The sequence below is a fragment of the Geotrypetes seraphini genome, chromosome 8, assembly GCF_902459505.1.
Source record: "Geotrypetes seraphini chromosome 8, aGeoSer1.1, whole genome shotgun sequence".
NCBI classification, from domain to species: Eukaryota; Metazoa; Chordata; class Amphibia; order Gymnophiona; family Dermophiidae; genus Geotrypetes; species Geotrypetes seraphini.
Window position 1 is genome coordinate 132,573,536 of NC_047091.1, and position 22,837 is coordinate 132,596,372.

Sequence of the window (22,837 nt, forward strand, 5' to 3'; positions counted from 1 at the left end):
CGGACGGTGTAGGGTCTGTTTACCTCAAACACAGTACAATTTTGATGTTTTTATCTTGTCTTTGTCTTGTCGGATTTTGTTTTTATTGTGACATTGATTGGTTGTGAACATTAAATTGTGATATTTTAACTCCTGGACTCCAGAGACTGGTCCCACTGTTTTGTTCCATATCCATTGACTTTTGTGGCACCTAGGTCCACTGCTGTGGAAGGTAGGACCATCTTTGTGGCTTAGGCCACCCCACAGCGTTTTTTTGTTTCTCAAAGGAACACATAAAATGTATGGTCCTTATGAATGTAGGTGCAGGTTCATAGTTTAAGTACAGCTGAAACCCATTCAGGAGCTTTGACAATTAAAGCTCTATGAATTACAGATTATAGTGGTTTATGATTAACTGCTCTGTTTGCTTTGGTTTGTGATTTAGTTCTTGGGCTATGTTATTGCACCCTGTTGTAAATTGCCCAACAGCCTTTTAAAATCTGCCTATAACCTAATTAAATATATTTTTTTCTGAAAGGGAAAGAAAGCAATATTGCGAATCGGGTACTAGGATTATGAGCTTGGTCTGCCTCTGGAAGAAATGAGCAGTGATTCTGTCTGACATGAAGGATGCAGATGCTTCAGGTGGAATCTGTTTCCCTGGATTTAGTTGAGTTTCTTCTTATAGATGGGAAGGCATCTGATAGTCCCCCACCCACTTCCTTTTTTTTTTTTTTTTTACTTTATTTAGTTTTTAATGCCAACAAAAAGTGCAATACAATTTATATACAAATAATGATAATCAACCAAGTATTTATAATCAATCAGTATCTATACAAAAAATAAAAATTCCCTCCCCCATCCATCATTACCATCAGGAATAATACCAAAACAAAAGATATACCCCCCTCCCTCAATGAGTAGACCGACAAGGGATTTTGCAAGTCCTTAGCGGGAATGAGGTTGCAGATTATAGTGGAAATCTGTCAGCTCGTAACTCCCTGTTGGAAAGATTGTGCAAGTTTATTGATTTTCATCTACTATATGGATTACAGGATGTGAAATCATTATTAAAAGATATTTCACTTTTTTTTTTTTACTACTCCTCCAACAAGAGCTCTCCTATTTGGTTACATATGATGTGTCAGCTTTATATACCTCCATTCCCCAAGAAGAGGCTCTGCTGGTTTTACAGGATAGTTTGAATCATAGTCCTCAACCATATTTGATTCTGACGGAGTTTCTTGTAGATTTGGAGATGAGGAGTTTTTTCATGTTTGAAATACAGTAGTTTTTACCAACAATGTTCAGGTGTTACCAGAAGTGCATGATTTGCTCCCCTAGTGAAGAATTTGTATATGGCAGTGTTTAAAGAGAAATGGATATATACTTGTTCATTTTTCCAGAATATGATCTGCTGGGTTTGTTTTCATTGATATCTTTTGCTTAAGGAAAGGCTCTTTGGAATCCCTCCAATGATTTACATAAGGAGTGGAATGCATTTTTTTTTGTGTGTGGGGGGGGTGCAAAACCTCTGCCCTAGTCCCAGCAGAATCCTAAAATCTTTGGGCAGCTGCCGCACAGAGTCGATCAGCAGGCCTGCCCCAGAAATCTTCATTCTGCAGCGACTTCCTGTTTGTTGACACTACGCAGCGGTGGGTAGGGGTAAAACGTGGACCTCACGGACCTCACAGATCTAAAACCACACATCCTTAAAAATCTGTGGTCCGTGCATTGACAAGTCCGCCTTTTAGCTTATTCCACCGCTTTTCCTGCACACTCAGCTCAGGCCCCCGGCTCTGCCTTCCCTAATGGCTAAGAAGGGAGGAGGCGCACCATGGCTTTTGCTAATTAGCCCGATCGTCCCTTCCTCCAGATCTCTCCCTCCGCGCTGATTCTGAAAGCCCCCGCGATATGACACTGGATGGCAAATAGCTGGGTTGGGGGGGGTAAAAAAAATGTGTGCAAAGGGCTGCAGTGCTTCTGACCTTGCGGACCTCATGGATCTGAACTGCACATCCTTAAAAATCTGAGGTCCGTGCCACTTTTAGTCTCTGGCTCTGACAGATCTCTATGACATTTTAGCGTTGATGGATCCTAATGCTTTTCCCTCCCTTTGCTGAGACTAAAAGTGGCACAGACCTCAGGCCAAAAGTTTTGTCGCTAGTCTCAGCAAAGGGAGGGAAAAGCATTAGGATCCGTCAGAGCTAAATTGTCTTAGAGGTCTGTCAGAGCCAGAAACTACAAGTGGCACAGACCTCAGATTTTTTAAGGATGTGTGGATTTAGATCTGCGAGGTCCGTAAGGTCCGCATTTTACCCCTTCCCTGCGGCGGCTACCTGACAATTTAAAATGACAGTGGCTGGGAGGCAGTAGGTGGGAGAATAGAGCTATATCTGACTTTTCTGCCAATTTTTGGGGAGGCCTTGGCCCCTGTGGCATCTCCCATTCCGACGCCTACATTGTACATCATATCTTACTTCATGCCATCAGAATATTAAATTTGATGCATGGGAGATAATGTTTTTGGATGTATGGTGGGTAATCATTTTTTAAACTTTGGTATTTATCAAAGCTACAGTACTGCTAAAAACTCCTTGTTATCTTTTACCTACTCGCTTAAAGCGAATATACCTTTTGCCCAGTTTTTAAGATAGCGGCATATATGTGGAACCAATCAGCAATATAGAGAAAAATCAGTGGATCTGCACAGGAAAATTTTGGGAAGAAGGGTACCCAAGATCCATTGTGTTCAGAGCTTGTAAAAGGGCATTGTTTATCCCAAGAGAAATCCTGTTGGAATACCAGGAACATAGCCAAACTAAAATAGTGATCCTTTTTGTTTCCAAGTATACTAGAATGCAGCTCAATTACAGCATACTATTCAATCTCATTTGATTATGCTTTTGATTATGCTTAAGGTGCATCCAAGTTTGGAAATCCTGATAAGCGATTTTATCAAATTTTTAATATAACTTGAAGATGATATTTTTTCTTTTCAAAGAAATAGTCATTTAGGGCAGTGTTTCTCAACTCAACTCAGTTCTGAAGTACCCCCTTGCTAGTCAGGTTTTCAGGATATCCACAATGAATATGCATAAACTTGATTTGCATATACTGCCTCCATTGTATGCTAATTTCTTTCATGCATATTTATTGTGGATATCCTGAAAACCTGATTGGCAAGGGGGGGGGGGGTATTCCAGGACTGAGTTGAGAAACACCAATTTAGGGGATATGTTAAGCCCTAATATTTTAAGGACAAATGGGAATGAGGTCAGTGTTCTACATGCTTTTTGATTATGAGAGAAGTGCCTGATTTCTACATAGAAATATTGGCACTAACCCCAGCAAACAAAGGGGATAGCACCCAGGGTTTCATCTAAGCCTATACTGTAGCCACAGTTGGTTATGAGCCTGGGCACACCTACAATTCTGGCACCTTTGTTATGGTTTTCAGGGGCTCCCCAAGTCCTGCCAGATGGAAGAGGTCCTCCAGCAGCGAGCAGCTCATTCTCCTACTCACTGCAGCCAGCGCCACGGTCCACATGTTGCTTCCCTCACTTGCTCATGCTCATTTTTTGTGCATGCCGAAGCGGAAAAGCTGGCAGGACTTAGGGATCGCCACCAGCTCCGGTAATTGTTAGAGGTCACCGGTGGAGGAGGGGAAAGAAAGAGAGAATTGTTTTCCCATCCAAAATGTCATGTCTGGCTAAGCTTCTGCTCTGAGCACTAAGGGCCGTATTCTATAAACCATGCCCTAATTGTGGCCACCTAGTGACACCTAAGTTCAGTAATTGACTGCACTGGTTATCAGCCAATCAAAACAACATTAAGCAATTTTCTCAGCTCTTAGGACACCTAGCAACGCCTAAGTGGAAGCACCCTTCTATACCTAATGCTGCCTATGTTAAATAGGAGATGTGGTTATGGGCGGAGAACAGGCATGGTTGAGTTAAGCATCTGATATAGGTGGCCTAATGCAGCAGCACCCCTATCTAGGACACCTAGCAATGCTTAAGTCTGCTTAGGCATGATTCTATAAACAGCACCTAGCGATTTCTTGGCAACCATGCCAAGCAGCACCTACAGTATAGGCAGGCTTAGGTGCCATTTATAGAATCTTGCCCTAAGTACCTCCTGTAAAGCTGTAACTTGCTCCACCAACTCTCTAAAATGATAACCAAATCTTACACCCTTCTCAGGCTAACTGTTTTCTGGCCCACAAACTGGTGCATTTGGCTTCTCCTATTCAGATAACAGAGTGGGAGGCAGTGATGTACCAAGAGGAGGTCCGCCCTGGGTGCACAGCTTCGGGAGGTGCACAGCCGGCCAGGTCTGGGTCCTCCTGCCCTTCCTTCCCCCCGGCCAGCACCGCTGCAATCTTACCTCCCCCCTGCCGACAAGAAGTCTTTCGAGGACGTTCCAGGCTAGCCAGGCAGTGATTGGCTAGCCCGGAACGTCCTCTCCGACGTTAGAATTGACGTTGGAAAGACTTCTTGTCGGCAGGGGGAGGTAAGATTGCAGGCATGGACCGGGGGAAAGGAAGGGGAGAGGTGCTTTTTTTTTCTTTTTTCCATGTCAGGGAGGGCAGGATGTAGGCAGGCAAGCTGGCTGCTTTAGCGCAGCAGGGAGGGAGGGAGATAGGTAGGCAGACAGGCAGGCTGGCTTTGGGGGTGGACAAAATCTGGAAGGCAGTGGGGGGGGGACATAAGGAGGCACTGGGGGCACTAAGGACACTGGAAGGAGGCACTGGAGGCACTATGGACATAGGACGGAGGCACTGGGGGGCAATAAGGACATGGGAAGGAGGCACTGGGGCACTATGCCACAGGATGGAGGCACTGGGGGCACTAAGGACACGGGAAGGAGGCACTGGGGCACTATGGACACAGGACGGAGGCACTGGGGGCACTAAGGACACATGATGGAGGCACTGGGGGCACTAAGGACACAGGATGGAGGCACTGGGGGCACTAAGGACACGGGAAGGAGGCACTGGGGGCACTATGGACACAGGATGGAGGCACTGGGGGCACTAAGGACACGGGAAGGAGGCACTGGGGGCACTATGGACACAGGATGGAGGCACTGGGGGCACTAAGGACACAGGATGGAGGCACTGGGGGCAATAAGGACATGGGAAGGAGGCACTGGGGGCACTAAGGACACGGGAAGGAGGCACTATGGGCACAGGACGGAGGCACTGGAGGCACTAAGGACACAGGATGGAGGCACTGGGGGCACTAAGGACACAGGATGGAGGCACTGGGGCACTATGGACACAGGACGGAGGCACTGGGGGCACTATGGACACAGGACAGAGGCACTGGGGGCACTAAGGACACAGGAAGGAGGCACTGGGGGTACTAAGGACATGGGAAGGAGGCACTACGGACATGGGAAGGAAGGAGGGAGAGAATAGAAAGGGACAATTGTTGGGCCTGAGTGCAGAAAGAAAGAAATGAAAGAAAGGATACAGTCAATAGATGTCCCCTTTTGATGAAAAAAAATAGCGGTATATAAGAAATAAATTACATTACATTACATTATCTCTGACTTACTTTCTCTGCAGCAGAGTCGGCAGCCGTGCTGAGGTGCAGGAAGATCCCGCGATGACTCATCTGCCGGCTTTGCTCCGGAAGAAGTAAGTTACGTCGGAGGGTGTGGACCCAGCAGACGCAGTCATTGCGAGACTTTGCCACAACTCCCTGCGTCTGCCGGAGCAGAGCCAGCAGATGAGTCATCACGGGACCTTCCAGCATGCGGCTGCTGAGTCCGCTCCAGAGCAAGTACGTCGGAGTGGGGTGGACTGGCAGCCGGTAGCTACAGTCATCGTGGGACCTTGCTGCATGAAGGGAGAGAAAAGAGCAGGATTGCTGGAAGAGTGGTGGAGGGAAAGAAAGGGGGCAGGGTGGTATGGAAGGGTGGTGCTGATATAATTGATGTACAGAGAAAGGGGAGAGACATAAGGGGGAAGGATATTGGAGGGAAAGAAAGGGGGCAGATGCTGATTGAAGAGGGGTGGATGGTGAGAAAAAGGGCAAACATTGGATGGTAGTGGGGAGCCTATGCTGGATGGAAGTGCAGATGGGAGAGATAAGGGAGCAAATGCAGGAAGGAAATGGGAGAAAAGGGAGCAGACGCTGGATGGAAGTGGACAGAGAGAGAAGGTACTAGATGGAAGGGTTGAAGAAAGAGGGTACATAATGGAAGGAGGGGATAAATAAAAGGAGGGCACATGATGGGGAGAAAAGGATTGAGTTAGGGAAACACTGGAGGGGTGAGGGAAAGAGATGGCAAGCTTTAGGTAGACAGTAAAAAAGGACATTGATGAGATGGTAGTAAGAACGTAATCTAGACAGATGCAGAAAATAAACTGAAGAGGAAAATGAGGGAAAAAAGAGAAGGGATTGCAGAGGAAAGGTGTGGGAGAGGGAAGGAGAGGAGAGAGATGCCAGACCAATGGGGGTGAAAGGAGAGATGGAAGGGGGAGGCATACAGTTTCTGGAAGGGGCATAGGAGAGAAGATGCCATATAGGGAAAGAGAGACGGCAGACAGTGGATGGAAGGGAGTTACAAGATGAGGAAAGCAGAAACCACAGAAGACAAAGGTAGAAAAAAATTTTCTATTTATTTATTGCTTTAGAAGACATGTGTCACTGTTTCTGTGGTGCACTGTATGCAGAGTCCAGCTTCTTACTGGTTCAATTTAACCTTTGTCTATGTATTTCTATTTTATCCCCCCTTTTACAAAACTGTGGAGCGTTTTTTTAGCGCCAGCCGTGGTGGTAGCAGCTCTGATGCTCAGAATTCTATGAGCGTCAAAGCTGTTAACACCGTGGCTAAAATCCACACTACAGTTTTGTAAAAGAGGGAGGGGTTAGTTTGTGAATACATATTTCATACTAGGCGAAGGTATTTTCTGTGTGTTCAAAAGACATGGTTTTATGTTAGGCTTGACTGCAAGATTGATCTGTACTAGTCTGGCTTGTTTAGTTTTACAATGGGAGTATTGATGTTGTACTGCTCACTGTGGTATGTAAGATGCTGCCTTTTCCTAGGTACTCATGTGTGACATGTGGCTTGTTACTACAAATCATGTTTTTCGTACAGATGGGGGGGGGTCAAAAAAATGATGGGCCCCGGGTGTCACATATGCTAGGTACGTCACTGGTGGGAGGAAGGGCAGTTGTCAGCACTAAAAGTAATAAACACTGTGTGAATGTTTCTAAAGCCTGGATAATGCTGAATCCTTTTTGAATAGAGATTTTCCAAAGCTATGCAGTTTGGCAACTCAAGAGGTATTGGAGCCAGGTTAATGCTGGTAAACAAAATTTCTTCCTGATAACAGCTATTAAGAAATTTTTTCTCCCTGAAGTATTATATGTCTGGGAGGGAATGCATGGATGGGAGAACATCGCAGGGGAGGAGACATAGGCATCCTGGGACTGTCTGCCAAGTCTCTTCCCTGAAGAAGCCCTTTCTGGAAACGTCAATCGCTCCTCCTAAACTTACTTGCTCCACTTCATCACTGACGCTGAAACCGTGGATTGAAGACAAAGTTTTATTTTATTTTTCTTTCCAGCTTATGATTTATCTTTAATCTTATCTATTGTTTTGCCTTTTGTCTTTGTTTTGTTCTATTTCTATCATTTAAATTGCTCCAGAATTCTACTGTTCAACGGCTCCCCCTTCTGCTTCTATTCCTTTCTCTCCTCTCTTCTACCTTCCAAAGTATTTAGATCAATGCTGTCTTGTTAAAATGTTTATTTTATTTTTATTTTTCCTCTAACTCTACTTTTCACTTCTCTATTACCCTCCAGGTACTTTAGTTAGATTGTGAGCCTTCGGGACAGTAAGGGAATTTTTCAAGTACCTTTCTTATTTCTAATCTTAATGTATATTTTCTGTAAACCGCTTAGAACCTAACGGATGTAGCGGTATATAAGAAATAAATTACATTACATTACATATGAAGGCCAGTAAGTGCTGTGGAATATGAAACTAAAGATTTACTGACAGCAGCCCAAATGAATGTAGTATTTAAGTGGCTGGATATTAGCATAAGTGTTAGAGAAGATCCTTCATACACTTTCACTTTTAACTACATGAATTCACGTCAATTCATTTTTGCAGGTCCAGATGAGTCTCTCTTCCACACTGCCTTCTTTAGTCTGTAGAGGAAGGGGGACAGAGCAGAGAGAAAAACATTTTGCAAAGTGCTGAAACTACTATAGTATCTTCACTCTATGTCTCTGCTGGAGGTATAGCTTAACGGTTAGTGCAGTGGGTTGTAAACATGGATTCAATTCCCACTGCAGCTCCTTGGAACTCTGGGCAAGTCGCTTTACCCTCCATTGCTCTAGGTACAAAAATGTAGCTTGTCATCCCACTAGGGAGAAAGTACTTGCATACAATAAAAAATGTAAAGTGCGTAGGTTGTACCACCAAAAAGCAATATATCAAATCCATGAACTACTTTATCCTTTATATTTAAATTCAAGTTCATTTGAGTTAACCTAAGAATTGCCGCTACTGGGTCAGACCAGTGGTTCATCGTGCCCAGTAGTCTGCTCATGCAGCAGCCCTTAGATCAAAGACCAGTGCCCTGAGACTAGCCTTACCTGCGTATGTTCTGTTCAGCAGGAACTTGTCTAACGTCTTAAATCCCTGGAGGCTGTTTTCCCCCATAACAGCCTCCGGAAGAGCATTCCGGTTTTTTACCACTCTCTGGGTGAAGAACTTCCTTACGTTTGTACAGAATCTATCCCCTTTTAACTTTAGAGTGCCCTCTCTACCTTGGAGAGGGTGAACAACCTGTCTTTATCTACTAAGTCTATCCCCTTCATCAATCATGTCCCCTCTCAGTCTCCTCTTTTCAAGGGAGAAGAGGCCCAATTTCTCTAATCTCTCACTGTATGGCAACTCCTCCAGCCCCTTAACCATTTTAGTCGCTCTTCTCTGGACCCTTTCGAGTAGTACTGTGTTGTTATTCATGTATGGTGAACAGTGCTGGACAAGTATTCCAGGTGAAGACGTATCATGACCCAGTACAGTGGCACGATAACCTTCTCCAATCTATTTGTGATCCCCTTTTAATCATTCCCAGCATTCTGTTCACCCTTTTCGCCGCTGCCATGCATTGCGCGGATGGCTTCATTGATTTGTCAACCAGTACTCCCAAGTCTCTTTCCTGGGGGGTCTCTCTAAGTACTGACCAGACATCCTGTATTCGTGTATAAGATTTTTGTTACCGACATGCATCACCTTACACATATCCACATTAAACCTCATTTGCCATGTCGCAGCCCATTTCTCAAGCGTGTTAATGTCATATTGCATATTAAGAAGCCCTTTCACAAAGCTGCTTTAGCCACTAATGAGATCCACATTAGTTTTGGGATGTAAGTTTGGGGGGGGGCAAGCATTTTCTCTCAGTCCCACCTCCCCAAACCCCCCCCCCCAATCATATCTTTGCTGGCAGGGATGCTCAAACCTACTTCTCACTAACTGAGCAGTAGAAGCTGTCAGGATGCTCTGCCTTCTAACACCTAGCACTTCCAAGCATTTGCAGAAATGCCACATCAGCTGCCAGAGCAATCTCACAGTCGCATGCTACCACAAAATGTTATTAAATAGGCCAAAACTCAAACTTTTCTGTGATTAGCATGACTTACTGCATTTGTTATAATGTAACACTGCCTAATTATTTCTCTAACTACTGTAGAGGATCTGTATAAAGGTTTTACAGACACATTACTCTAGAGAACCAGGGCCACTTTGGACAATTTTTGTATGTCTGTAATGGTGAACCGAGAGAGGGGGTGTTTCTATCCAAGACTATTATTTCTTAGAGATCTGTCAACTTGTTTGATTTCAGGGATCACAATTTATGAACACAAGTTTTTGAACATCAAAGAGAGGGAGGTGGTTCACATCTACATTACGTATGAGGAGAAACTGGAAGCCCTGAATATGTATACCTTGGAGGAAAGGAGGGACAGGGGAGATATGATTCAGACGTTCAGATACTTGAAAGGTATTAACATAGAACAAAATCTTTTCCAGAGAAAGGAAAATGGTAAAACCAGAGGATATAATTTGAAGTTGAGGGGTGGGAGACTAAAGAGCAATGTAAGGAAATTCTTCTTTACGGAGAGGGTGTTGGATGCTTGGAATGCGTTCCCGAGAGGTGATGGAGAGGAAAACGGTGACGGAGTTCAAAAAAGCGTGGAATGAACACAGAGGATCTAGAATCAGAAATAATAGTAAATATTGAAGAACTAAGGCCAGTACTGGGCATACTTGCACGGTCTGTGTCTGTATATGGCCGTTTGGAGGAGGATGGGCTGGGCCTCGCTTTAATGGCTGGGAGGGTATAGATGGACTGGAGTGAGCTTTGACAGAGACTTCAGTAGTTGGAACCTAAGAACAGTACCGAGCAGAACTTTAGCTTCTTGCCCAGAAATAGTTAAGGAGAAGAAGAAAAAAAAAAAATACCCAACAAACTTTTAGATTGAATCAGGTTGGGCAAACTAGATGGACCATTCGGGTCTTTATCTGACGTCATCTACTATGTTTCTATGAAAGTAATCAAATTTAAAATATACAAATTTAAAAAGCCTGTTACAGCAACAGTTTTATTTTTACAAAAAAAAAAAAAGTTAAATTTAAAAACATCTAAAATACACCTATCATGTGAGAAAATATCTTATTTTAGAATTAAAATACACTTCTCTTTTTATTAAAAAAACAAAAAAAAAAAGCATAATAGGCACCAGCATTTCAAAATGATGGGAGTGCCTATCAAAACAAATTATCCCGCCTTAGACACAATGAAAGAACTTGCTCATTAGTTGGGGTGTTCAGCTTTAGCTAAATGTCCTTATTTATTTTATTTTTTTCTAAATTCTTTATTCATTTTTTCATCTTACAAGTACACAATATTACATCATTTAAAACTTTTACACATCACTTAAATTTCTTTCTATTGTCATCGTAAATACATAAATTTATTCTCTCCCCACCTACCCTTCCCTCAAATATTTCAATCAAAAATATCATATAAATATTGTATTCTTAACTATTGATTAACCTTTGAATAGAACTTTATACCATCCCCCCTCCCCCCATGTATAAATATATTGTCAGTGGAAAATGATGTCTAATCATTACAATAATTTGCCAATGGCCCCCAGATCTTTTTAAAATTATTAGAATTCCCTTTCTGCAAAGCAATTCTTTCCATTTTGTAAATGTGGCACAATGAATTCCACCAGAATGTATAGCTAAGATTATTGTAATTTTTCCAATACTGGTAATATGTTGCATGGTGACTCCTGTCATAATCAATAGAAGTTTGTTATTGCTTGATGAAATTTGAGTTTTTGTTCTCATTGACATACCGAACAGAATTGTATCATATGATAATGCTACATGGTTTTCTAATAAACAATTTATTTGAGACCAAATTGATTTCCAAAAGGCCATGATACAGGGACAATAAAATATTAAATGATCTAGGGTCCCTGCTTCCAGATTGCAATGCCAGCATCTATTAGACTTAGAGCTATCTAACTTTTGTAATCGAACTGGGGTCCAAAATGCTCTATGTAACAAAAAGAACCAAGTTTGTCTCATAGATGCGGACACTGTACATCCAAGACCAAATTCGTGGCCATTGAGATGCAGAAATTAATCTCAATGCTCCAAATGTCTCTAAGACCATTTTTTGGTTTTTTATTCATAAAACCAGATATCAATTTATACCACTGTGCGGCTTGGTGTCCCAAAAAATCCACCTGAAAGCATAAGAACTCCAGACTATACTGATTATTGAGATTTTTCCATTCAGGGAACCCCTCCTGAATAGCCTGCTTCAGTTGCAACCATTTAAAACTTTGTGATTTATTAAGACCATATTTATGTTGCAACTGTGAAAAATCAAGCAGTTTACCATTTGAAATAACATCATCTAAAGTCCATATACCTGCAATAATCCAATGCTTCCATACGATTTTAAATCCGCCAATTTGAATCTTGGAGTTTATCCATAAAGATCGATTTGTTGATTTATTTATTAGGTTAGGTGTTAAATTACTAACATATCGCAATGTTTTCCATGTATCCAGGAGATGGTAAAAACGTTTGTTAACACTATTAGAGATGCATTGTAATGTAATATCCTAAAGTGATATTGTATAAATGTAAACAGAAACCAAATAGCCATTTCCAACTTGTGCAAATTTACTCAATGCCTTTGCATGGATGAGTTTTGCTGAAGAAAAAAATCCAGGTGATGCAAGTCTTATTTACTAAGAAATAAAGAGCAAAGCAATAAACAGGAGACAGTCAACACCTCTGTTAAGAAATATCTGTTAAGAGATGATGCATTCACATCATTTGAAGAGTTATCCAACCTCCACACTATCTGTCACATGGGACCTCTCCTTTTCTCCAGGGTGTGTGGCCCCAGGACTCTCTTTCTTCCCACAGAGTCTGTAATGAGCTGTCTCCTCAATTCTTACGCAAACATTTCTGATCGTTCTTCCTGTTGAAAATGAGACCAGAGCTATTACTACAAGAGGACAAGACACATAGGAACCAAAGCATTAGGAAAAACTAAACAGACTGTGTGAGCCTGGTCCTGCAGTTAGACAAAAAATAGGAAGAGAGAGAAAAAAAAATCAGTGCCCTGCAGAGCTGAACCATAAAGTTGTTCCCTATAGGAATCCTTGACACTTTGAATGAAAATTGAGGCTACAAGGAGACCCTCACAGTCCGTAAGACACAATTAAGCTATTCTGAAGGTACAACTGTGACAAATAAAATAAATGAACTAGGCCTAATGACTAAGTTCTCTGCACATAGAGCATTCCAGTTTAAAGTCCACTGCACTAACCACCAGGCTATTCCTTGGATCTAGAGTATTCTAGTTTAAAAGCAGAACTCACCTTGACAGATGTCTGCAGCTGTGACAGTGCCTCCTGGTACTGTGGAAGCAGGTACTTTAGTCTCTCACTCTTCACCAGCTGTTTTTGGAGTCCTGGTGTGCCAGCATCCTTCAACATCTGCAGGAACCTTTGCTCCTGCTCAGCACAGACATAAGAAAAAGGTATTTAAGACCTCTCCACTACTCCACAGGGTAATTACAGCACTCCCACATGCTGCTATGAACGGTGGTTGGTTCAAACCCAGGCTACTCCTTGTGACCCTTAGTAAGTCACTTAATCCCCCCATTGCCCAAGGTACATTAGATAGATTGATAGCCTGCTGGGACAAATGGGGAATAAATTCATGGAAACCATTCTGAGCTCCCCTGGGAAAATGGTATAGAAAACTGAATAAATAAATAAATTTAATTTACTCCCATTCCCTACTGCTAAGCAGTTAAGCACTCCATGCTCACCTTTCATCAAGGATGAGAAAAGCCTAGAGCTTTAAGAGGGGTAAGAGATGACTAAGAGATGCTTTACCTGTACTTTCAGCAGCATGGTGAAGGCTAAGCCTGCTCTCCCAGCCCGTGCCGTGCGTCCAACTCTGCAGGAAACAAAAAGAGTCACTTACTGTCACTTCTACACCCTCCACATCAATAGAGGTCAACTGAATTTTGTTTTCAGCTTCAGCCCCAAAACTGGCCCAAAATACATGTTTGGTTTTCAGTCAAAAATGGCTATGCAGTTTCATTTTTCACTTTTGCCTTTGCCCTGCACTGCACCATAGGAGCTCATACAGCTTGCTTAGTTGGTCACCAACACAGTTGTCTCTAGTTGTTATCCATTAAGTTTCTTTGTATATGATAACATTTTAGGACCCCTGAAGAAGGAGTGTTTCTTTGAAACATGGACCGTGTCGGGTCCTGGTTCATCAACCCTTTTGGATACAAACTGTTTTATGATTATATTTATGATTTCATTAAAGACTTGATGCCTTGTACTCCATTACTGTATTTTTTGCTTTTGTTGTACGATTCAATATTTTTCTGCAGTTTTGTTGGACTCTTTGCTTGTTTTTATGCAGTTTAGCTAGCACTGAAATTGTTGAACAGCCACCACTCCTTCCCTCTTCTTCCCAGACCACAATGAGTCCTCCTCCCAAATTCACCCCCTTGCAGCATCCCCACTTTTGGGCCTACCGGGTTTTTGGTAGCTAGTGGGGGCAGGAGCAATTCCCACTCGCTCCTGCTTCATAATGGCTTGCAAAACTGCCGCTGGAGACCATGGCAGTCATTTTGAGACTGAAACCAGCACAGGCAGGAGTGACTGAGGATCCAGGATGGGCTGTTTTGTTTCCAGCTTCCACTGAAACAGAAAGGCCAATTTTGGTCTCAGATTTGGTTTTAGCAGAAACCAAAGATCCTGGTTTCAGTCGGGCTCTACTGTCCAAGTCAATGTATCACAGGCAACACAGTAAATATCTACTACTCCATCCACCGCAAGGCATTCTCGTTCAGAAGAGGCAAAAACATACTTAGACCCTGTTCCTTTCCTGTGCTCACATCATGGAAGGGGTAAGTCACAGCCTGCTTTACAGAGGTGATCTGTGAAATAACCCTACCACGGTTTATTGGTCTACAAAAGGATCGACTGAAATGAAGAAGATTCATGCTCTTACCTGTGGATATAGGTCCGGATATACTGTGGAGCATCATAGTTTATCACACACTTCACTCCTTTGATGTCAATCCCACGGGCTGTGGCATCTGTGCTAATCAATCTGAGGAAAATAAAATGAAATGAGAATTTTTGTCTTAGCATTCAACATCTATGTAAGAAGAGTAGAAGAACACTAGAAATGTATGTCACATCCTGTACATCAGAAATCTATCAGCAGATTTTATATTAGGATTCAGGAACCCCTCCCTATCCCTGCCCCCCTTACACCAAGACATCAAAAAACTTTTCTCTTCCCCCAGTCCCCCCATAGCAAGGCTCAGGAACCCCTCTCCCACAACATTCAGACTTACAGCTGAATCTTTCCCTGCTCGAACTCTTTCAACGTCCTCCTTCTCTCACCAGGAGTCAAGCGGGAAGAGAACTCGGACACACGCACTCCACCAAATGCTTGTACAAGCAGAAAGAGTCTGCAAGAGAAAGGAATATGGAATATTATATATATTTTTTTATATATTCTTTTACAAATTGTTAAACAACAATTTTAGTAGAAATTAACAACTGAATAAGAAACAAAATATAAATTATAAAATAATTTCACATTTATGACTAATTCAAAGTCCACAAACTAAAGAAAGAGAATCCATTACCTCCAAGGGCAATTGGTTCTAAAAATAACTAATAACTAACCACATTACAGAGTGCAGTTGGACTACTTAACTATCTGCCTGGTTTTCGAGGGACTCCATGGGAAGATCTGAAGATCTTCGAGCTGCCTTACCCTCAAAAAAAAAAATTCAATTGATCAGGGTCATAAAATATATATCTAGCATTCTGATAGGTAACGCAGCATTTACAGGGAAAACATAACTGAAAAGTTGCTCCCATACTCAAAGTTAATTGACGATAAGCCCAAAATTTCTTCTGTCTGGCTTGCGTCCATTTTGAAACATCCGGAAATATTGAAACTTTGAAACCATGAAATTCCACATTATCAGTCTAATAGACTAGACGAAGAACTGCCTCCTCATCCTGGAGAAAGACGAAGGTTACCAGTAATGTTGCTCTAGTAGATATTACTTCTTGCAAAGATGTTTCCAACATGCCAGTAAGATCCAATTTTTTTGATATGATTCCTTTGCCTTTATCCTCTTTAGGAATATTCAAATAATATAACTTTTGCAGCAGTGGCATATTATTTTCAGGAAATTTCAGTACTGATTTTAAGAAGGAATTAAATAGATCTCTCGATGTTTGAAATTTGGAAACCGGGAAATTTAAAAGTCTAAGATTCAGGCTTCTATTTGCATTTTCCAAATTTTCCACTTTTCTAATAAGCAAACATTTTTCCTTCAATTGTAAATTAATGGAAACCTTGACTTCTGCCGTTGATTTTTCTAAATTATCCATTCTATCGGACTGTTTTTGAAACTTCTCTTCCAAAGTTTTAAATTGTATGCTAGTGTTTTGCACTGAGGAAACAAATTGAGAGCATATCTTATGTAGAGATTCCAGTCCAATCCAAATTGCCTCCATGTCGATCACCTCAGGTCTTATTAAAGGTGGAGGAATAAATATTCCAGGAACTACCCCAATGGGTCCCTCCTCCTCCTTCCCTGCCTCAATGCAGGCTCCGGTTCCTCCGTTCTCTAATGTCGACTGCAGAGAAGTTGACAAGCTGTTTATTGCATCCGGGGTCAGGGGTGAAATCTGCAGCGCCGATGGAAAAATCAGCTCCGGCGCCTCCTGTACTGCCGACGGCATCCCCAACATCCTCCCGGGATGCGGGGGAACTCCAGGCCCCAATGGGCTGAGTGAAATGTCGCCCTCTAAGACCGAGGTCTGCCCACCTTGGTCAGCGAATGAGCCCAATCCAACTGGGGCGGTGTATTCTGTTATTGCCGCCTGCCACGATAACGAAGTAGCAGAGGAGGCTGAAAGAACGCCCCTCTGTTTGCCCCTGCGCTTAGGCATACTAAAAGGTAAGAAATACTGGTAGAAATATGGGTTACCAACAAAGTGCAGGAGCAACCTTCAGACGCGACTCACTCTGTCGCCATCTTGGAATATGGAATCATATTACCAAAGCACACATACGCGAGTCCCGCGAGAACCAACGGCAGGCACTACGGAAGCAGCGCAGGGCCAGGCCGGATGATGAAAAGATCACTCCTGCCCAGCACCGCTGGCCATGACATTGCAGGAGGCAGCCATCAAGCGAGGGAGCTACAGGTATGGGGGAGGGGAAGATGTATTGTATAGGTCCATTGTATAGGTCGATGTAGGTTTTAAAACTCTTAGATAAGCCGTGGCTAGTAAAATGGAATGGCTTATCTAAGAGTTTTAAAACCTACATCAGCATTTCCTGCAGCCTATACATGGGGAAATATGGTACATCCACTTTGAGAGCAAAATGACCCAGTTGTTGGCAACGGGACCAGACACGGTCCGTGTTTCGGTCCAAATGAATCTTCCTCACTGCAGTCGCTAATTTTCTTACTCGTGGCGCACTTCACATCTATGGAGAATTTCATTTGTTTTATGTTTTAATGTTACTGGTGGATACATCCTACTGAGTATAGCATGTGAGCTGAATCTTGGACCCTTGAGGAAGGTTTATTTGAACCAAAACACGGACTGTGTTAGGTCCCGTTGCCAACAACTGGGTCATTTTGCTCTCAAAGTGGATGTAATTACCTTGAACTTTTACCTTGATTTCTCAATAAACAACATCTCAAGAACATTGTTTTTCCACAGTCTTCTTTTGATTTTTGGTACTCCATATACAACTGCACCTTTGCAATTCTTCATAAAGTTACTGGCTAGAGTATTCTGCAAAAGCATGGCATAGTGGTTTTGGTTCTATATCACAGGTTTAGTGCTGAAGGACTTTCTGCACCCTATAATAGTGGAAGCACATGCCAGGGAGTAGCCAAGGGATAACCTACATGAAGCAGTGGCAGGACTGTACAAAACTCTGATTAAAGGCATGGAAGGAGGCCTTGATATTGGCTTTAGTGGTGCTCTTGTAAGAACCAAAGACGAAAAAGGCTTATAGTGTACTTTTACAAAGACTGGGCAGGTTTATGACCTATTTTGGAGGGGACAGGGGAATATGCAGGCAGTGGAAGGAGGAGTTGAAAATTCAGATAAGAAACATGATATGGGAGGGGGGCCCTGGTGTGGGTTACTTATGGGAATCTGTGTACTTATCTGTACAAAATAGAAGAACCTCAACTGGGTTGACTGGATGAATAATTTGGCCTTTTACTGCCATCATTTACTGGCAATGATGAACTATAGTGGTCAATGGAGATCGCTTTGAGGGAAGGGATGTTACCAGTGGTGTGCCTCAAGGTTTGGTTCTTGGGCCTGGTCTTTTTAACAATACTGCTGAATGGCTGTTAGGTAAGATTTTTTTTCCTTTGTGGATGATACCAAAATCTGCAGTAGAGCAGACATCCCTGATGGTGTGAATAACACGAGGAAGAACTTAGCGAAACTTGAAGAATGGTCTAAAATTTGGCAGCTATGATTTAATGTTAAGAAATGTAAGGTCATGCATTTGGGCTGCAAAAACCTGAGGGAACGGTACAGTTTAAGGGGTGAAGAACTTTTGTGCATGAAAGAGGAGCAAGATTTAGGTGTGATAATATGTGATGATCTTAAGGTGGACAAACAGGTTGAAAAGGTGACGGCGAAAGCAAGACAGATACTAGGGTACACAGGGAAAGGTATGGCCAGTAGGAAATAGGAGGTATTGATGATACCCATGTATAAGACTCTGGTGAGGCCTCATTTAGAGTATTGTTTACAATTCTATAGACAGCACCTTCAAAAAGATATAAACAGGATGGAGTTGGTCCAGAAAAAGGTTTCTAAAATGATTGGTGATCTTTGTCATAAGGTGTATGGGGACAGACTTAAAGATCTCAATATGTACAGTATACTTTTGGAAGAAAGGCGGGAGAGGGGAGACATGATGGAGACATTTAAATATCTATGTGGCATAAATGCGCATAAGGTAAGTCTTTTTCATTTGAAATGAAGCTCCGGAATGAGAGGTCATAGGATGAAGTTAAGAGTCAATAGGTTCAGGAGTAATCTAAGGAAATACTTTTATAACAGAAAAGGGTGGTAGATGTGTTGAATAGTCTCCTGGTAGAGGTGGTGGAGACAAAGACTGTGTCTGAATTCGAGAAAGCATGGAATAGGCCCCTGGGATCTCTTAGGGAGAGGAGGAAATTGTGGATGGGCAGACTGGATGTGCCATTTTGCTTTTATCTGCTATCATATTTCTATGTAAGGATGGTAATGATCATATGATGATAGGTAGCAGGACAGCAGTACTATGGTATTTGCAGGCTGTGAAGGCGATACCACACCCTATGGACAGGCACTTACCTGTGCGATACCTCTCGAGAGTTGGTGAAACACAGCACACAAGGGAACTTCATGGCCAGCAGAAAGTAAAGAAGGATCAGCGGCTTGGAGTTCAGGTTACAGGGCACGTAGTATTGCTGCAGGAAACAACAGCAGCCATTAACTCCTTAGCTACTGTGGCGATTAATAAGACAAATGTTTGCATAAACTTGACATCCTGGGCACGTTTTAAATCTTTTCTGAGGGGATCCACCAATCTCAAAGGTCCCGTATCACAAACTCAAAATGTCTGTAAAACTTGAAAGATGTGCTTATCTTCATTGATTTAAACGGACCAAGTGGTCTCGGCTACCATGCAGTGTGCAACCAGATCATCCTGTGTTCTAATATAGTTCACCACTCCAACTTTTCCTCATCCCCCAACCTTTACTTTCTAGTCTCCCCAGGGTTCACTTTTAGGGCCCACCCTATTTAATATTTTCTTATCTCCTACTCCTCTTTCTGGGCTTTACTTTTTTCATAAATGCCAATGATATACAGCTTTTTCCCATTTTTAACTCTTACTCTACTTAATCTTAATGTCTAACAAACTAGATTCTATCTCTGACTGGTTAACCAAGAACTGTTTGAAACTTAGTTCTACTAAATTGGTGATCATGATGTTGAATTCTCACTCCCTTACTACAAAGTCCACCATGCTTCATTTTTTAAAAGTATTTCTCTTCTCTTTTGTCTTATCAACTAAAATTCTAGGAGTCACATTGAACAGCACTCTCTGTCTTCATTCTCACATCGTAAAAAAACAGCTTCCTCTTTCTTCTTCACATGGACAGCTCAGCATCATTAGTGCTTTCATAGAGCCTAGTTCTCTGCATTCTCCTTCATTCACTTTTACTGTCTAAGCTTGACTATTACAATTCCATCTTTATTGGCTTACCTGCATAACAAATACACAGACTGCAATTAGGTCAAAAAAACCACAGCAAAATTCCTTTACAAATCAAAAGAAATAGAACCGCTTCTTATTGCCAAACATATTCTCCCTGTTGCCTATAGGATTCTTTTTAAGATTAATATCTTATCAAATTCAGTCTTCCAGCTTACCTTCCCATTTTAGCCTGTCTTCTGATTCCCTACTCTCCCACAAGATCTCTTTTGTCGACTAACCAGGGTCTACCAGTACTCCATCCTTCTGTCAGGTTTTTCCTAGATGTCTCTAGAAGTTCCTGCTCTAGCATGGCCTCTCGTTACTTGGGAGGGGCCTTAGGCATTAGAGACAATCAGGGCCTTAGCACCTTCCCTGTGCATAACATGATGCACCAAGGAGGGGAAGGTCCTCCATTTTGGATTGGTGGGCCTTGGATTTGAAGGGACCAAGCTTCCCTCCTGCTCTCTTCAGACAAAGATACAGGGGGGGAGGGGAGCTCAGGGGATACCCGGTGGCAGGAGGGAATGGACATCCATCCTGCCTTTTTTTTTGTGGGAGGGGGAGAGTAGAGGATTTTTTTCTCACATGGGGTGGGGGTGATGCCTCTTGAGCCGTTCGGGCTTCCCCTGCTGGCTCTGTGCACGTGTGAGAGTCGCTCTTACAGCAATCAATCGGACGGGAGAGACAGGGATTATAACGAACCTCTATGCAAATCATTTGCATGCAAAATTTTTAATGCATAAATAGCTCTTTTAGAATCGGCCAAAAATCAGATCAAAGCGGACCCGGTCTTACCGATCTTGTTTAGTGCATCCAGCTCCTAAACTGCTTTGATACCTCTCTGTCTCCTACTTAACAAAGACCTTGGCTTTCTTTCCCACTACAGTACAAATAAATTCAAACTGTTTTCTACCTCTTTGACTCCAACTGCCACTGAAATGCTTTCATGTTTCCCTTATATATACTGATGTTGCCAACATTTGCTTATTTCTGATCCAAGTAAGAAGGGGTTACCTTCGAAAACTAAACATAAACTACATTAAGTTAGTCCAATAAAAAAGGTATTTTTTTCCTTTGTGGTTTTGTTTATTTCTACATATTACCCGGAATGGTGGACTAACATGACCACCACACTTTTTCACTCAATTTTTAATCTGTAAACTGCTTTTGTGTTATTCATAAAGGTGGAATAGAAAGTATTACATAAGTCTGTTCTCTGCTGTCTCCTGCCAGAAGGGCATAATCCATTTGTTCTGGTCTGGTAGACAAAATGGTAATTAATACTGGCCCTTACCGTCAGCCCCTCAGGAAGAGAATAGCTGCTTTCCGTGCCCTCGCCAGTCTCTCTCTCCGCTGTGACTTTCTGTCTCTCCGAGTAGACAGATGTGATAAGGCACGGCTTGTACAGGCCTAGTTGCTGCAGCTTCTCTGGATTGTGGGTGAGGGTGGCAGAGAAAAGCAGCTTCTGCAGTGGCAGGCGAGGAAGACAAGTACTGAAAGAAACATCATAAAGCAAAGCTGTGAAATAAATCCCCAATTTGGAAAGTGTGGAACGAGGCTGCACTACAATTAATATGGCAGGGCATATAAAAAAGTCAAAAAGATGGAAGACGACTACTTGGTTATCTAGATTTCAAAATAGATATGGACTTCAAGTAAAGGGTAGGAGTGTACAACAGCAGTTCAGGGATGACTGTGCAGATTGAGTGCCCTCACCTCGCTGCAGTTACAGGCCCTGGTTCTTTCCGGGTAAAAAGCATGCTAGGATTGGAATCTTCCGCATGGAAGACGGATGAGTTCACATAGGTCAGCCAGTCTTGGTTCATGCTGTCAATCATTCGATCTGCCTCATCGATGACCTGAGCAAGCAGAAAAGGACAGGCTCAGTTATCAGTTATGAGTCTTCTGACACCCAACATTCCAACACCACTCAGAGACTCCATAGTCTGACATGAATACCACATCCTGGTACAACATGTCTTAGAGATCTCAAAAATCAATGTTTGGCTGACGAGGTCAAATGTTTGGAGTTTAAGTTGAAGCAAGAAGCTTTATGGAGAACTAATGTTCAAGATGTTTATTAAAATAACTTTATAGTGGGGAGCAGTTCAAGGGGTTGAGATCTGTTATTGTTCTGTCAAAAGTTTCAGCTCACATATTCTGGTTGTTTCTTCTTGTTGACTTTGCTGTGTGATGTTTTTGGTCTCACACTTGTTCTTTGTATATTTTGAAAATTTCAATAAATATTTAAAACAACTTTATAATCCACATGAAAGTATTGGACCCAATACACTGGGAACATTGGACTCGGTGTATTGGGTCCTAGATACTTTCATGTGGATTATTATATTACATTACATTAGTGATTTTTATTCCGCCATTACCTTGCAGTTCAAGGCGGATTACAGAAGAGGATTTCTGGACATGTCCAGAGGTGTTACAGAGTAGAGTGGGTTGCTTCAGAGGATTGAAATGTTTCATACGGTGTTAGTCTTCATGGATTTCTTGAATAGCAGGGTTTTTATTTCTTTTCTGAAAGTTTTGTAGTCTGGGGTCGCGATTAGTAGATTGGAGAGTTGGTGGTCTAGTTTTGTTACCTGTGTGGCTAGAAGGCTATTGTACAGTTTTTTCCGTTTGATGTCTCTGATTGGAGGGTATGTGAATGGTGTCTGGGTTCTCCTGTGTCTGATTATGGTAGTTTGAATTAGGCGGTTGTTCAAGTAGGCTGGGCTGTCACCATTTATGGATTTAAATAATAGACAGTAGAATTTAAATAGTATTCTTGCTTGAATTGGGAGCCAGTGTAAGTCGATAAAGTTGTTTTAATAAAGCCTACATCTTGAACATTAGTTCTCCACAAAGCTTCTTGTTTCTGTTGATTTTCTTTTTGTGGAGCAACCAAGGTCAATTTTTTGCTTGCATTTTGGAATTT

The 22,837-nt window shown here is 42.3% G+C and overlaps 1 protein-coding gene across 1 annotated transcript in view; it reads right to left on the minus strand.

Annotated features, from left to right (window-relative positions):
- Positions 1–12,206: 12,206 nt before the first annotated feature.
- Positions 12,207–22,837, minus strand: part of DDX51 (DEAD-box helicase 51) — a 31,191-nt gene continuing 20,560 nt past the window's right edge. Inside the window, exons 7-14 of the mRNA XM_033953548.1 lie at positions 21,622–21,764; positions 21,200–21,398; positions 18,999–19,114; positions 14,948–15,064; positions 14,596–14,697; positions 13,458–13,521; positions 12,936–13,070; positions 12,207–12,532 (exon numbers count right to left, since the gene is read on the minus strand). Of these exons, the coding sequence (XP_033809439.1) occupies positions 12,506–12,532; positions 12,936–13,070; positions 13,458–13,521; positions 14,596–14,697; positions 14,948–15,064; positions 18,999–19,114; positions 21,200–21,398; positions 21,622–21,764 (903 nt within the window). The 3' untranslated portion in view covers positions 12,207–12,505. The remainder of the gene's footprint in view (positions 12,533–12,935; positions 13,071–13,457; positions 13,522–14,595; positions 14,698–14,947; positions 15,065–18,998; positions 19,115–21,199; positions 21,399–21,621; positions 21,765–22,837) is intronic.